This window comes from Nipponia nippon, unplaced genomic scaffold, assembly GCF_047370975.1.
Source record: "Nipponia nippon isolate SJK-2023a ecotype South Korea unplaced genomic scaffold, ASM4737097v1 scaffold_5, whole genome shotgun sequence".
NCBI lineage: Eukaryota > Metazoa > Chordata > Aves > Pelecaniformes > Threskiornithidae > Nipponia > Nipponia nippon.
Window position 1 is genome coordinate 196,994 of NW_028262369.1, and position 13,867 is coordinate 210,860.

The 13,867-nt window shown below is 42.4% G+C and overlaps 1 protein-coding gene across 32 annotated transcripts in view; it reads right to left on the reverse strand.

The window, feature by feature from the left end:
* MAPK8IP3 (mitogen-activated protein kinase 8 interacting protein 3) overlaps positions 1-13,867 on the reverse strand; it is a 77,385-nt gene that overhangs the window by 25,707 nt on the left and 37,811 nt on the right. For 20 of the 32 annotated variants that reach the window (XM_087734237.1, XM_087734230.1, XM_087734221.1 and 17 more), the window contains 5 exons: positions 13,108-13,354; positions 10,289-10,391; positions 7,406-7,524; positions 3,139-3,150; positions 1,718-1,735 (listed from right to left, as the gene is read on the reverse strand). In XM_087734237.1, the coding sequence (XP_087590363.1) occupies positions 1,718-1,735; positions 3,139-3,150; positions 7,406-7,524; positions 10,289-10,391; positions 13,108-13,354 (499 nt within the window). The remainder of the gene's footprint in view (positions 1-1,717; positions 1,736-3,138; positions 3,151-7,405; positions 7,525-10,288; positions 10,392-13,107; positions 13,355-13,867) is intronic. The other 12 variants (XM_087734245.1, XM_087734241.1, XM_087734235.1 and 9 more) reach the window with 3 other exon arrangements.

Consider the following 13,867-nt stretch of genomic DNA (forward strand, 5'->3'; position numbering starts at 1 on the left):
GTCCCATCACTTAAGACCCACATTCAAGAAAACATTTATATCAGAGACACTGCACTTGCACTTGGGCATCAATGGATGACAACTGCAATATGCAGACTGGGTTCCAAGCACTTTGAAAAATCTGGGGCTAAGAGTGAAGGTCGAATTCAGTATTTCATAAAACCAAATGGAAAGGAATTTAGGGACCAAAAGCACATCTGGATTGCTTCCTGCTGTCAGGGTCAGCTTCTGTCTTACAGTGGGGAACAGAGGCCACCTGAGAGCTAAAGGCAAAGAGACCTCTCCTTGTCAGGGGACAGTGCTGAGGGTTGCAGCTCATTTCTCACCACAGGTCCCAGAGCATGAAGAAGTCTCACAACCATGAGTGTTTGTGCTGAAGTGCTCCTTGTCCTGCCCTCTGAACTACCTCCTCCTTTACAGCAAAGACATCAACAGTTTTCATGATCTGTTATTTGCTGATTAATTAATATTTGCAATAAAATAAAAACAACACAAACTTGAAGTAAATGGAAGTTAGAGAAACATGGTAGCATACAAGAAGTGAGAACACATCACAACACTCGAACATACAGATCCTCTTCCCACAGTTAAATGGGATGAATTTATGATGGCAAAAGCAAATTCCCAGCAAGAATGAGTAAGAAGCAGCATTTTCAAATAACTTTTGAAAAATTAATAGACAGATAATTAATCACTTTGATGTTTCAGGCAATGTGTTCTTTGGATGCTGTGTCAAAGGATACTGCAAACAGCAAAAAAGTGAGACACTAACTGCAGCGTAAACCGAAGTGTATTTTTGGTTTGGTAAGGGGAATGACCTATAGCCCTTTCTTTTGTGGCATGCCATATGTTGATTGGAAGACCAAGAAGTCTTATGTTTATTAAATTATTTTCTTGTTCCTTTTTATTGATTCCACAAATGATCAAATACATATTTAGCCAGTAAGACATTAAAATGACACAAGGGCATTACATCAAGGGAAATAGTTAATCCCCAGTTCTTTTAGACCAAATCTTTTTCCTTCCCGTTCTTGAGTCATCTATCCCTCTCTGTGGCTGGTTTTTGGAGAGGAAGGAACTCTGGTGAAGAGGGTGAGCTACCATGCCCGAACTAAAAGCCATACAGCGTCCCAGCCATCAGTATCCTTGCTATAGCTTCTATCTTATTTGCGTGTGACGCAGTCACAGCCCAACGCTTTAACCAGCGAGAGGTCTGAAGGGCTAGTCTTGCAATAAAGAAATGGATGAAGCCATCCCAGAGCCATAGAATTGACACTATGAGATAACCTTATGCAGGCTGTAATGGAAAAGCCCTGCTCATGGGGAAAAAACCCACTGTGGAGTGACTAAAAGAAGATCTCTTCACCGCTTTGTGGCATGGAGCAAAGGGAAGAGAGGTCTGGACAGAGCCCTGTCTAACAGAGCCCATCCTACACTGTCCGCCTCCCATAGCCAGGCAAATAGTGTGAAGCATCAAAGTGGATAATCAACTACAAGAAGCGGAGGAGAATCCCCAAACCACCGCTACTGACCAGCTGCGTCCTGCTTCTTGGAGAGGTGATACCACCATCACAAAAAACCAAACCAAGGGAATGCAAGACATATGGAGGGATGTTGAGTGAATGGAAGAAGTTTTTTAAAAAATGCACATGAAAAAAAAAAAGAGAAAGAAAGGGGGGAAGAAAAAAAAAAAAAAGAAAAAAGGCCTTCGCCTTACCAAAGAAATCATCCCGTACTATGAGAGCCATCCCATACGAGAAAGGGAACAGAAAGAGATGGGGACAAAGGGGAAGAAAGGAAGAGAAAAAAAGCAGCCATTAAGTACCAGTCTGTAAATAGCAAACAGAGCAGCTCATCAGCATGTGTACATCTGTGTGTGATGCCAGTATATGTGATGCTCAGTAGTAACTAATCTACACCTTGTTCTGCTGCAGCCTGGCCTAACAGGGATTTACACCTGAGATGTCAGGACAAGCTCGAGGTGAGCTCATCTGTTTCTTCCATCTTCATCATTTCCCCTGGACTACACATCTTTGGGTTTCCCATCCCCACAACAAAGGCAGTTCAACAGACATTATGAATAGGGTGAGGGAAGGACGGGGCAGGAGGAAAAACAAAAGGGGGAGAGGATATCAAAGCTCTCATCTGGCCTTTTTGTACACACCCAAATCCACCTCCGCACTGCGGCAAACTCCAACTCAACTTCGGTGGGAGGTCTTCTGAGAAAGGACCATGAAAAAGTGGCTTACAGTAAAAACAGGTTGAACTAAAGAAAGGATGATGCCATCCCTTTCTTTTGTAACCTCACAGAGCCAACACCAAGAGGTGCCGAGCAAAGGAACGTGACAGAGCTCATCGCCGCACAGCATTATGCTATCACCCTGTATAAGTCACCTGCCTTTTCTACAGGGAAAACTTCATCCACTTTTCACTGAAATCAAGAGACATCCCCTTGACTTCATCTGAAATTGCATCAGGGACCAAGTGCGTTTTATGGAAAGGTGCAAATCTTCTGACAACAGAGCGTGGCCCTAAGGGAATGAGTCTCCTTCACCAAAACAAAAGACAGAGCTATCGCTTAAACTCCTGCCAGAAAGGCAAAGCTTCAACGAAGACAGAGGCTTTACCACTCTAATCCATCAAGAAAGTGTCTTTAACGTCACTACAGCTATTCCAGAAGAGGGCCAGTATGCACCAACTAACCCACAGCAGCCATGACGCACACAGAGGGATTCCCCACAGTGTGGTTCACTGAGAGGAGAGCGGGAACCTAACTCAGTCCTGTGCCCGCCCAAGCTCTGCTCCAAGCACAGCACCCGTCCTGACAGAAAAAAAAAGCACTTTGAGCCCCAAGACCTTGAGTGACAGGCCAGTGTAACACAGTGGAGCAAACCTGCAGAAAGCCACACAAGAAAAGCTTATTGAAACGCAGCAGGCATGCGAGCACAGAGCGGGGATGCCCTGCTGCCCAGGGACCCACCGGTGCAAGGCAACCAAGCGAGGCAAAGGTGGGAGAAGTCCGCAAAGCCAACCGTGTTTGGACAAAAGCAGGGGAGTATCACACGTGTATACCACGTCATTCAACCTCAACAAGGAAAAAAGAAACAAGAAAGGAAACTGAGCAGAGGAGATACACACCTGAGAACTCCCCTATGGGCCATGTCCAGCGAAGCACAGAGAGACAAGGGAAAAAAGGAAGTGAAAAAAGGATCAATCAGTGACTGAAACCAACAAAATAAAAATTTTGTTCAAAAAAAATTAACAATGATTCAGCCATTTCAATGTCAAAAGGCATGAAATAGTAAGGACAGGACCTGCCATGACTGTAGATGGCATGACTCTACATACAGGACATAAAAAAAATCAAGGGAAGGTAACCTGTGGTACAACTGCAACCACATGCCTCAGCTACCCCCACTTTTCCAGACATGAATCTCAGGCAATCACATTTTCCTGGACTGGATAAACCTTTATTTTCTCTTTATTTAGTCATGTACCACTAAATGCAGAACAGCTAGTTCCCACTGCCTTCTCAATTCCCTTCCCCTTGTGATTTTAGCAACTAGATCTTCTGATAATAAATGTGCTCTTCAATGATACTTCAGCGTGCTAAAGACAATTAGTTGCATTTAAAAACTTTTTTTTTTCTTTTCTTTTTTACAGTGCAGTGCTGGGACTCAGTTTGATAATCCCATTTCAACTTCTGAACAAAAAACTATACATAAACTTACCGCTAATATGGCTGAATTTCTGTCTTCACCACAAAACCCCTGTTATTTGAAGGGAGGTTTTAATCTCCAAAGCAAACACAGTTGGGCATCCTAAAACTGAAAGGAAGGACCTGCCCATAGTGCACAACCAAACTGCTAGTGCTCCTCTGTGTCCAGAAACTCTTGGGATAGTGAAGAGCAGGAAGGGGGAGATGGGATAAGGAGGAGCCTATCCAGGATCTGGAGGTAAGAATCTGTGATTAACAAGTGAATACGCAGGAAAACAGCCAACTAGTGTTCCTAGGGCTGTAGTGAGAAAGAAGGGAATTTGGTCTACAATTACCACTAGTAAATAATTGTTTTCATTCCACGTTTTTCTCCAGAATACTTCCTGTACAAACTCATGTATGTAAAGCAGTATTAGAGGCGGGGGGGGAGGGGGGGGGAAGCCACATATTTTATTTATTACTTTATATTCAAAAATTGCAATGAAAAGTGCCAATTTTGTACCAAGAGATGCTGGCCGCTTTGCAGATATCCAGAAGGAACGGGTGAGATTTTCCATTCAAGAAACAGATTTGCCTGCCAGCTACTACTCAAAGGTAACTTCTCTAAGATCCTTCTATTTTAAAGTCCTCTTTAATGAGATTTCTCTTTCTTTAAGAAACTCAGTCCAAAGGGAGAGAATATTCTTTGAAGATTGATTGCCAAGTTTTGAGAGAGACTAGAGGAAATACTCGCATTTCACTTAGGTGGGGTAGACTTCATTAATTCTCTTGATTTACAGAGAGAAGCGAGCTCCAAATACAACACAGAAAGAGAGAGAACTCTTTTGGCTTGTGGATCTTGTTTCTTACACCACGTCCATAACGCACAATTTCCTCTCTGGCTCTTCAGACCCAAAGGTACAGCAGGAAGAGAGAACAATTTATCTAACAAAAAAGGCAACATTTTGAATAATGTCGACAGATTTGTCAGTACTAAGATCTAGCCTTCTGCTTCCACCTTTACCAGACTTTCCTAGTGCTTTCTATGGCACAAAGCAAAAAAAAAAAAAAAGGTACTAATCTCCTTCCTTGGACAGAGACATGACCTCCAAGATCTCTCTCTGCCTTCTTCCCTTTGTACAATCCTGGCAACATGTGTGTTCATTTTAAAGAACTCTTTTATGTGGACAGAGTCAGTAGCCAGAACTCAACAAAAGGATTAATTAGGTTAACATTTCTCACAGGAAACTCATAGAACTACCTGCTTTCGTCACAGCCCATCTCCCAGGTTGAAAAGGAACCAGGAGAAGCCTTCGTATTCTGCTAGCCTGCTGTGCGATCACCTGCAAGAGTTTTGCTGCTCTGCTCAAACCAGCAAATTGTCCCAGCACAGAAATGTACTCTTCATAAGCCACACTATGCGGTCTTCATAAGCCACATTTACATGGGCACTGTTCACTGAAGTCTCTGTACATTTTTATTACAAGTGGTAACTGCCAAACAACAGATGTCTCACAACCCAAAATCAAGCACTGGTCTTTGGGCAGCCTTATTACTGGAAGACCTGAAGCACCTTTGACTTTAACTGAAACTGCGGTGATCAACCTTGCAAGGTTTGGGCAACTAAAATCTTTGGCCCTTTGAAAACAACAGTTTGCATTTCTCACTGATCACTGGGTCAGACTACAGGGTAATCCAAAGGGGAAGTGGATTCCCAGAAGGCAAACTTCCAGAAGTGGGAAACAAGTTGTCTGAAGCAGTTCATACACCAGGCAAATAATTTTCCTGAATAGTAACTCTTCGAAGCTGACAATCCCTAATGCCCCAGCCATTTTGGGGAGAGAAGGAAAGCAGTAGTTGGCACAGTGATTAGTGGAAGATAGCCATATAATCAACCATTCACTCTCCTATGTAAGGAAGCACCTGAGGGCCAAGATAAAATAGATGGGCAATGGCAAGATTGTCAGTGCTGTTAATGCTTTGATTCTGCTAGGAAGAGAGTTCCCAATAACATATGGGGGCTGGCTAACCAAAATTCATTCCACAGCAGGTAGATGAAGCTTTAACAGTCACATGTAGTTCCTACTGTCATCTTCACTTTAAGCAGGAGTCCCAGCCCTTCTGCAATGACTGCCACCATCCAGGTGATTTCCAAACCTGGCAATCTTGCTTTTCCTTCTAAATTCTTAATTTTGTAAGTATCTGCACATGTTGGCTCCAATTGCAGGCAGAGAAAGCCTGTGCTTTCATCTTGACCCTTCTATAGATTTTTTTCTTCTGGCAATCTTGAGTTGGAGGTGAAACAATAGATATTTTAACACTCCAGGCAATGGTCATCAATCCATGCATGAGAGCTGTCTTGCATGTTGCAGGGCTAACACCATGCTTCTAAAAAAATAAAACCAAACCTATCCATATCAAAAAGGTATTGCAAGCATTCTGATGATAGTCTGGAATGTGTTCTTACATTCCTGTCACGCTATTGCCTATAATAGTAACAATTTCACAGATTTTTGTCTTTGATAAAGCAAGAAGTATTGCATTAACCTCCTCTCAAGTCTTCAGTCCACGTCTTCATGGTTAAGTCTTCAGTGAATATGGTAAAATCTATCGTCTCTGCAGAAACATACCCTTTTAGAGGGTCCTGATACAAGACTCATATTCAAAGGTGATACAAGTATCTTCCTAATTTCATTTCTGCAAAGGTGAGCTGCTGCAAATCTGCGACACGATTCAGCTCGTCCTGTTCTGGACATATATACAGAACCAAACACACAAGATTATGCATCAGCAGCTCTTACATCAGTAATCACCAGAAAGGAAATGTACACTTTCAAATCAGATCTCGTTACTAAATGCATAAAAGGTTGGTTGGAGTCCTCATGTCTCCTAAGGCTCCTTAAATCAAGCAGTAAAACGGAGAGTGAGCTACTCAGTTATTAACTTTGTCAGCTGTCTGTGTTGTTTGAGTCTTCAAAGACCATTCATATCATCCTGATTCCGGAAAACAGTCAGCAGGACTTAAGAGCATGATTAAATTCTGTCATGAATTGAGGTCTAGATACTCAAGAGTCCAACACCAAAAAGCATGGCAAGGGCTCAGACTGCTACCTGAGGCAAAGCTGCTTCTCCGACTGCTTCGAAGGCCTAGTCAGGAGTACAGATTAGAACCAGACTTCAGGTATTACGAGCTCCTTCAAAATCAGCCTGAGAAGTGAATTACTACATCTCTCAGACTGACCATAAAAGGGTAAAAACTGCAATACAGTCCATAACATTTCCTTATAATTTAAACTTAAAAAAACTTAACAAAAGGAGTTACTTTCTTGCAAATTTCAAACAAACTCTATTCCAAGTGAAACTGCTAGTGTGTACAATTACTGGGGGGGGGGGAATGTGCAGGAGGAAGCAGAAGGAGCAAATTTTGTCTTCGAACTGTTTGTGCGGGAGAATTCTATAGAAAGACAACTTATGCACATAAAGACAACCCAAATAAAAGTTACCCAACAGTATAAGCTATTTTTGAAGTAAGCATTACTGTACTGCAGGTACATATTTCAGTCACATAATGTCTCAATTTCCATGCCATTTTTTTAAAAGCTAAACATCCAAGTTCTGAAAAAAAAAAGAGAATTTAAGTGCTTCTAGAAGCGTAATATAGTTGTCATTGTACCAGAGAAAACAGAGAGGTTCTAAAGAAGTTTTTACCTAGCAGATCCGCTCCTTCATCAACATCTCCAATAACCTCAGACCCTGCCGTGGAAAGTTCGTGATACAGAGAGTCTGTGTTGATGCCAAATGCTTTGTTCACAATCCCCTGTGTTGGGCTGTTGTTGGAAGAAAAAAAAACAAGGACTCTTGTTACTTGGCAACATTTAAGCTAGAACATTTCTCTCTGAAATAGTGAGCATCCCAGACATCGCGATCAAAACCCTGAGAGCCCATTCCACCTGCTCACCACGGGCTGATTCAGGGAACGTATTGAGTAAAGAAAAAAGCATGTTTTATTTTCCACATCAAGGACAAGTACCCATCATGCACAACCTCAAAGCTCGCCGAGCTGACTTCCTTTTAAATCATAATAGTTAATGACTATTCAATATTTGATAAAAAATTTCAACTCGCAGAGGCTCTCAGCTCTGACTTTTCAGACTCTGCAAGGACACCCACAATCCTATCAATTTAGATAGCAACCTTAGCAGGAAAATCAGATAAGGATTCAAATGTTGAAACGAGCAACGGTCTTTTTTCTTCAGCAACGAGTAAGTGAAATCAGCCTGAAAGGTTAGTTTCTTCTTTGGCTGAGTCTATGTGCCAAAATGCTTCTTCATATGTCAGCAAAATGCACTTCATTAAAGGTAAATCAAAGTTAATGTTTTCAAATCATATCATATGGGAGCACATTTCTACCTCTTAGTATCTTTGGTACCATCAAGAATCATCTTGCATTTCTTGACAGTTTCATGGCTCAAACAGAAAACAGCTGTTACAGGAGGTGAGGCTGAGGCAGCCTCCAGGACTGTCACTGCCTACCCTAAAAAATGGTCTTAATGTGGGTATGAACACTTTTTAGTGCCCTGCCTTGTATGAGGGGAATCAGCCAGCATGAAGAGAGTCCGTGCAATTTTTCCAGCAGTCTAACAGAAAGGTCACTACCACTGGAGATGATATCTCAAGTTGTGTGGCTTCATTCTTAGATAAATCAAGTCTCAGTGATAAAGCCTGGAGGTTACAAATGGGGTGCAGTAGCTGTCTCTGATATTGCAGAGTTACAGCACATTGCAGAGAAAATGAAAAAAAAAATTGTGTTTTTTTCCGATTACAGAAACATTACAGCTACCCAGACATCTGAGAGCACTGAGGAGTTAAAAATGGGTGCCGTGACTGCACCAGAATTAATCAGTTCATGCAGTCTAATGGACAGCACAAGTGGCAAGAAGCAATCAGCACTCAGCATCTGACCTTAAGACCCAATTCCGCTTGAACCTACCTCTTCAGCACTCAACTTTCAGAAGCTGTATAGATCTCAAAAGCATTCTGCTTTTAAAGCTGCAAGCACACTGTTCAGCAGCTCCAGAGTCAGCTTGTGTCTCCTGTAGCTTTCAGCCTCACTGCCTGGATCAGAGCTCGCTGCCTGAAGAGCTCCCAGTCCAGCAATTCTCTCCATTCCCTTCTTCTCCTTGGGTTTGACCGATTTTCAATCTGATCTCATCAGTCACTTTCGTCTTCCCCACACAGAGTTGTTTCGGCTACCTAAATTTGTCCTGCATCTGACCCTAAAAATTGTCCATGCGTCCTACATATTCTGAGGGAAGCTTCACTGTATGTGGTTTCACAGTTGAGAAACGCATCTGTTATCGCTGCTCATACCCTCTTGATGAGGGTGCTCAACAGGGGGAATCCAGTCCAGATTTGGACTGTTAGAAAATCTTGCCTTAACTTTATCAGGGTGTTATCTTCTGCATACCTGTAAGAGCTAGGGGGTTATTTTTGCTGATGTAGTGCCAGATTACCCACTGGATGAGGGTAAAAATTAATTAATCCTGTAAAATTAACGACCAGACCTTAGTAAAAATGAATGAGGGTACCTAGACTAATAATTCTAGACTAATACATGCCTCACAGAAATATGGTGCCAAAATTAATAGCCTTTAGGGAGCCTCCTATTTAGCACAAAACTGGTGATGGATAGGAACCAGATCAGCAGAGTAGTTCTGTAAAAGTCTGCTAACTCAGAGGACTCTGTCGAGGTCCCGAGTGCAATGAAGGGGCAAAATTGCTCTGACGAGCCTCACCTAGGGCTCACACCCACCCACTGCTCCAAGGGCTCCCTTTAACCTCAGGCCTGTGCCTTCAGTCCTTCTCTGAGCTACCCGTCTTCAGCCCTGTCTCCTGCTGCTCATGGGTAGTGTCAGGCCCTAATTCATCCCCATGCCTTGTCTGGGGCTGCTGATGGAGCTTGTTATCATAGAATCATAGAATGCTTTGGGATGGAAGGGACCTTTAAAGGTCATCTAGTCCATCCCCCCTGCCATGGGCAGGGACAGCTTCAACCAGATCAGGTTGCTCAGAGCCCCATAATCAGTGTTCTGCCCTCTCTGCTCAGAACCTGTGGGACTGGGATCGCTGGGGTTACTCTTGCTTGCCCTCCCTCATGGAGCAGCCCTGCGCCTGCTCTTCAAACAATTGAAAAAATTAAAACTGAAAAAAGCTTGAGGTTTTAAAAATTAATTCAGAACTGATCTCTTATTAGATAAATGCATCGTTTGCCTCTCCCTGATAGCTTCAGCCCATGTTCCCTTTGCCTGTCTTAAAACTTTTGTTGCTCCATCTCTCTGTCCCCCCTGATCCAGCCAGGCAAACAAGCCCAGTTCTGGGTCAGCTGGACAAATCCTTCTGCAGATTACCTGCAGACATCTGCCTTCTCCGCAGAACTCAAAGATGGTCAGGACCCCTCCTATTCGCGCTAGGCAGAATATATGGACTTTCTCAAACAGCTGCATCTTGAACTCAGTGTGAGCCATAGCATCCATTCCTCACTCCTCATAAAACCAAGCAAAAGAACACACAGCGAAAAGTCACAATCGATACCTGTTACCAGTGCGTTCCAGGCGGGGGTCTTGACACATATCCAGCTCTGGAGTAGAGTCTATGATGTCCTGAACGTCAGACCACTCATCACTGCTGCCCATTCCTAGGTAAGACAATACATATGATCTATATGATCAGGACTTTCACAGGATGGTGTACCTTGAAGGGACTTTTGCAGCTTTGAATACGAGGTTTCAAAACTTCATGGTGTCATGTTCCAAGTCTTAAAATAGGAACCAAAAGTGGCTGATCATCTACAGTGACAAATGCACCAGTGCTGGGAAGGTACCCTCACAATTCCAGAGCAGGAAGACCATAAGCATCCCCTCCCTGCCACCATACCAGAGTATCACCAAGGTCACTGGCCTGAATCCTCATTAAAATGTGATAACTACAAATACTTCATCCATTAAAATAAATTCTAAATAAACTTTTTATCTGTCAGTAAAAACTCTTCAATCACCATGCAGCTTTAGCTGATATCGAAGACAACACAGTGATTTTCTGTATAGCTTCACAGAGATTACTGTAGTTACGAATTGGCACTATTTAGTTTTAATAGAAATAATTTTTCAATACAAATTCTCAAGTCTACAACTGGTTTAGGCATCCATTACAGTGAAATTTCACTTAAAACCTGATATACGAGATCTACTCTGGTTTCTGTATAATCTACAGCCCTAAGTCAGTATTTAAAGAATAAGGAACTTCCTCCTCTTGTCAAGTCACATTTATTGGATACCAAACTGTTAAAAAGCTCAAACTTCCACCAAACTTCCAAACAATATGAACAAAGTGTCTGTTCACACAAGAAATTCTTGAAGGATTAAAGACCTACTTTGTAAACTACATTAGTCCCTCAACAGTGTTAGATGTGAAATTTTTGACCTTTCCAAACGGCCTCAGTAGCCAAATATACAAAGCCCATGACAACTTGAGTGTTGATTTTATTCTTTTAGGCTGGCATTGTGCACCAGCTGGCAACAAATGCCGTGTTTGAAGACAAAGTGTGATGTGTATCTGTTGCCAAAGTAGGCATCCATACACCAGCGGTTCTCAAGCTCGCAGAAAACAGAGGCTTCCTTTTCTTTATTTTTTCAAGCTGGGAAGCTTTTCTGCAAATACCTTTGAGTACCTTTTTTTGGTAGTTCAGCTCTAAGGCATTTGCATCACTGACAGACATTTTAATTATAGATGCATAAAACACATAACTAAAATTCAAGTATCTGTGTTTCTCCTCAGCATGGAGATCTGATTTTGCATTATGTGTGAGAAATAGTTGAAAGGCTGAATATGCAGAGCACATAGGCAAGATACAACTATCTGCCTTGAGCAGATTCCACAATATGATACTTCCACCGAGAAGGAAGAAGCTTTCACATGCACAATGACTTCAGAGTTGCACACATATAGAAGAGAGCAGACTTTGACCCAAGAAAGCTATTGATGGTAAACGAGCTTGTTAAAGCAGCAACTGTAAAAATAAGGGTAAGTATTTATAGGGCATTCAAACTACCGAAATCCGTGCTCAATTTCTCCGATACCAATGCTTACACTGACTTGCCTTGGCCAGGATCACTGAACAGATCACAATTTAACAGTTAGCTAGGCAGAAGCCATATGCTTTTATGGGAACTACAGTAGTTTCTGGCAGATTGACATCTGTGACCCTGGGACCCCCTCAGCTGCTAACATAAATACAGAATGGGACTCACATTGTCACGACAATTCTCATTCAAATGCTACAACAAAAGATGTTACATGTTGTTTTGTAGTCTTAATTTGTTAGGAAACAGCTTGTGAATGTTAGCAGAGGAATTTCCTCTGTATTACGTAGGAAAAAAGATGACCATCTGGTTCAGATGCTAATCTCGGAGACCTGTGCTCATCTCTCTGCTCCTGCACAGACTTTCCTTATGATCTTCAGCTAGTTTTACAGTCCTTTTGTATGTAAGTTCATGAGCTGTAAAACAGATCACTTCTGATTTCTGAAGGCTGCTGCAATTCTAAATACGATACAGGCTGGGAGTTGCTCAGATACTACATTGGCACAGCTATATCAAAAAGCACAGAAAGGGGTTTTGTCATGTTATTACACCATTTTCTTTACTTAAACAGCCTGGTACTAAAGACTTAGGTGATGCCTTTCCTAAGAAGAAATCATGAATTCACATTACTAAAGGACTCTGGGAAGTGGAGAGAAAACAACGGTAATTTCCAAAGATTTGGAGCGTTTGTTATATGAGAAATAGACTAAAAGAAAACAGCTTATTTAGCTAAGAAAAACAGCTGGATATAATTGCTATTTTTAAACACATCAAGGTGTGGGATAAACACACAGAAGGGAAAATAATTATTTAACCTGACTGACAAATTTGGCATATGAACAACTGGATATTTTTATACTTATGAACAAATCCGGAGAGAAAACTAAACGGAAGCTTTTAACTATCATATTGAGGTCCAGAAACAGCTTTCCAAAAGCTCAGTTAGACCAAGATGGGACTTGACTGGTCATGAAAGAGGTTCTACGACATAGACGAATGCAACTGCAGGGGACTGAACTCAGTAACCTATTCCCATCCTGTATGTTTGTGATTCTTATTACTGACGTTTTAAACATTTGCTACCCAGAAAACTGCTAACATCCCACTGGCCCCATCTCGCTCACGTATCTTTCTAAGTAAGGCTACCTCAAATTCTATTCTCATGAAGCTGATTACCCCTCAGTCTCCCAGGCTCTTCCTGTACCAGAGGGACACAAGGACTGGGAAGTCAATTACTTTAATGACCAAATATGCAAGCTCCAGCATCCATACCTATGCTGACATTCCTCATCTCCTGTGTGACCTGGACTTCCATGTTCCGGCTGTTCCGCTTTTCTCGTGCCCTCTTATTGCTCTTGGTCGTGCCATTGTATTCGCTGATGGGCTGGATGCTCTCGTTCAAGGGTGTGACAGCAGCAGAGGGCACAGATGACGTGGGAGTGTTGGACTTGGTTCCAGTGGTGCTCGGTGTGGCAGCTGCTGAGGACTGCCCAGATTCAGACATTTCATCTTGGGGGCACTATGGCAATTCCAGGGTCGGGGAAGAACAAAAAGCGAAAAGCACAGCTATACATTTCAATTAATCTCCCATTTGTTGGTGTATGGCTGCCTTAAAGCATTATGAAGAATGAGTCTTGCTCGCTGTACCAGCTACATGTCCAGTGCTTGCTGGTGACACTAGGCACTGCAACCACAATGAAGCAGTGAGTTCTCGTGCTGAACTCAGCAAGCAAATCCCACCTGTGAAAGGACTGATATCCTTCCTCCTTTACTACTGAACATTGTTCTTCACAAGTCACATCAGTATGTGATCTCTTTATCATGCATCTCGGGAAAGGTGGCCTTATCATAAGTGAAAAGCACCTGCAGCTCACACTGACTATAGTGGAAGCTGAAGGGCTTTGGCACTTGTGGTAAGCCAGGCCAGCGTTTCCCAAGACTAGAAGGCAACATGGATATTGCTTAGGAAGGATCTGAAGTGGCCTCTTAGAGGTCTTGGATGATGCCACTACTGTAAGCCATCAACACAACC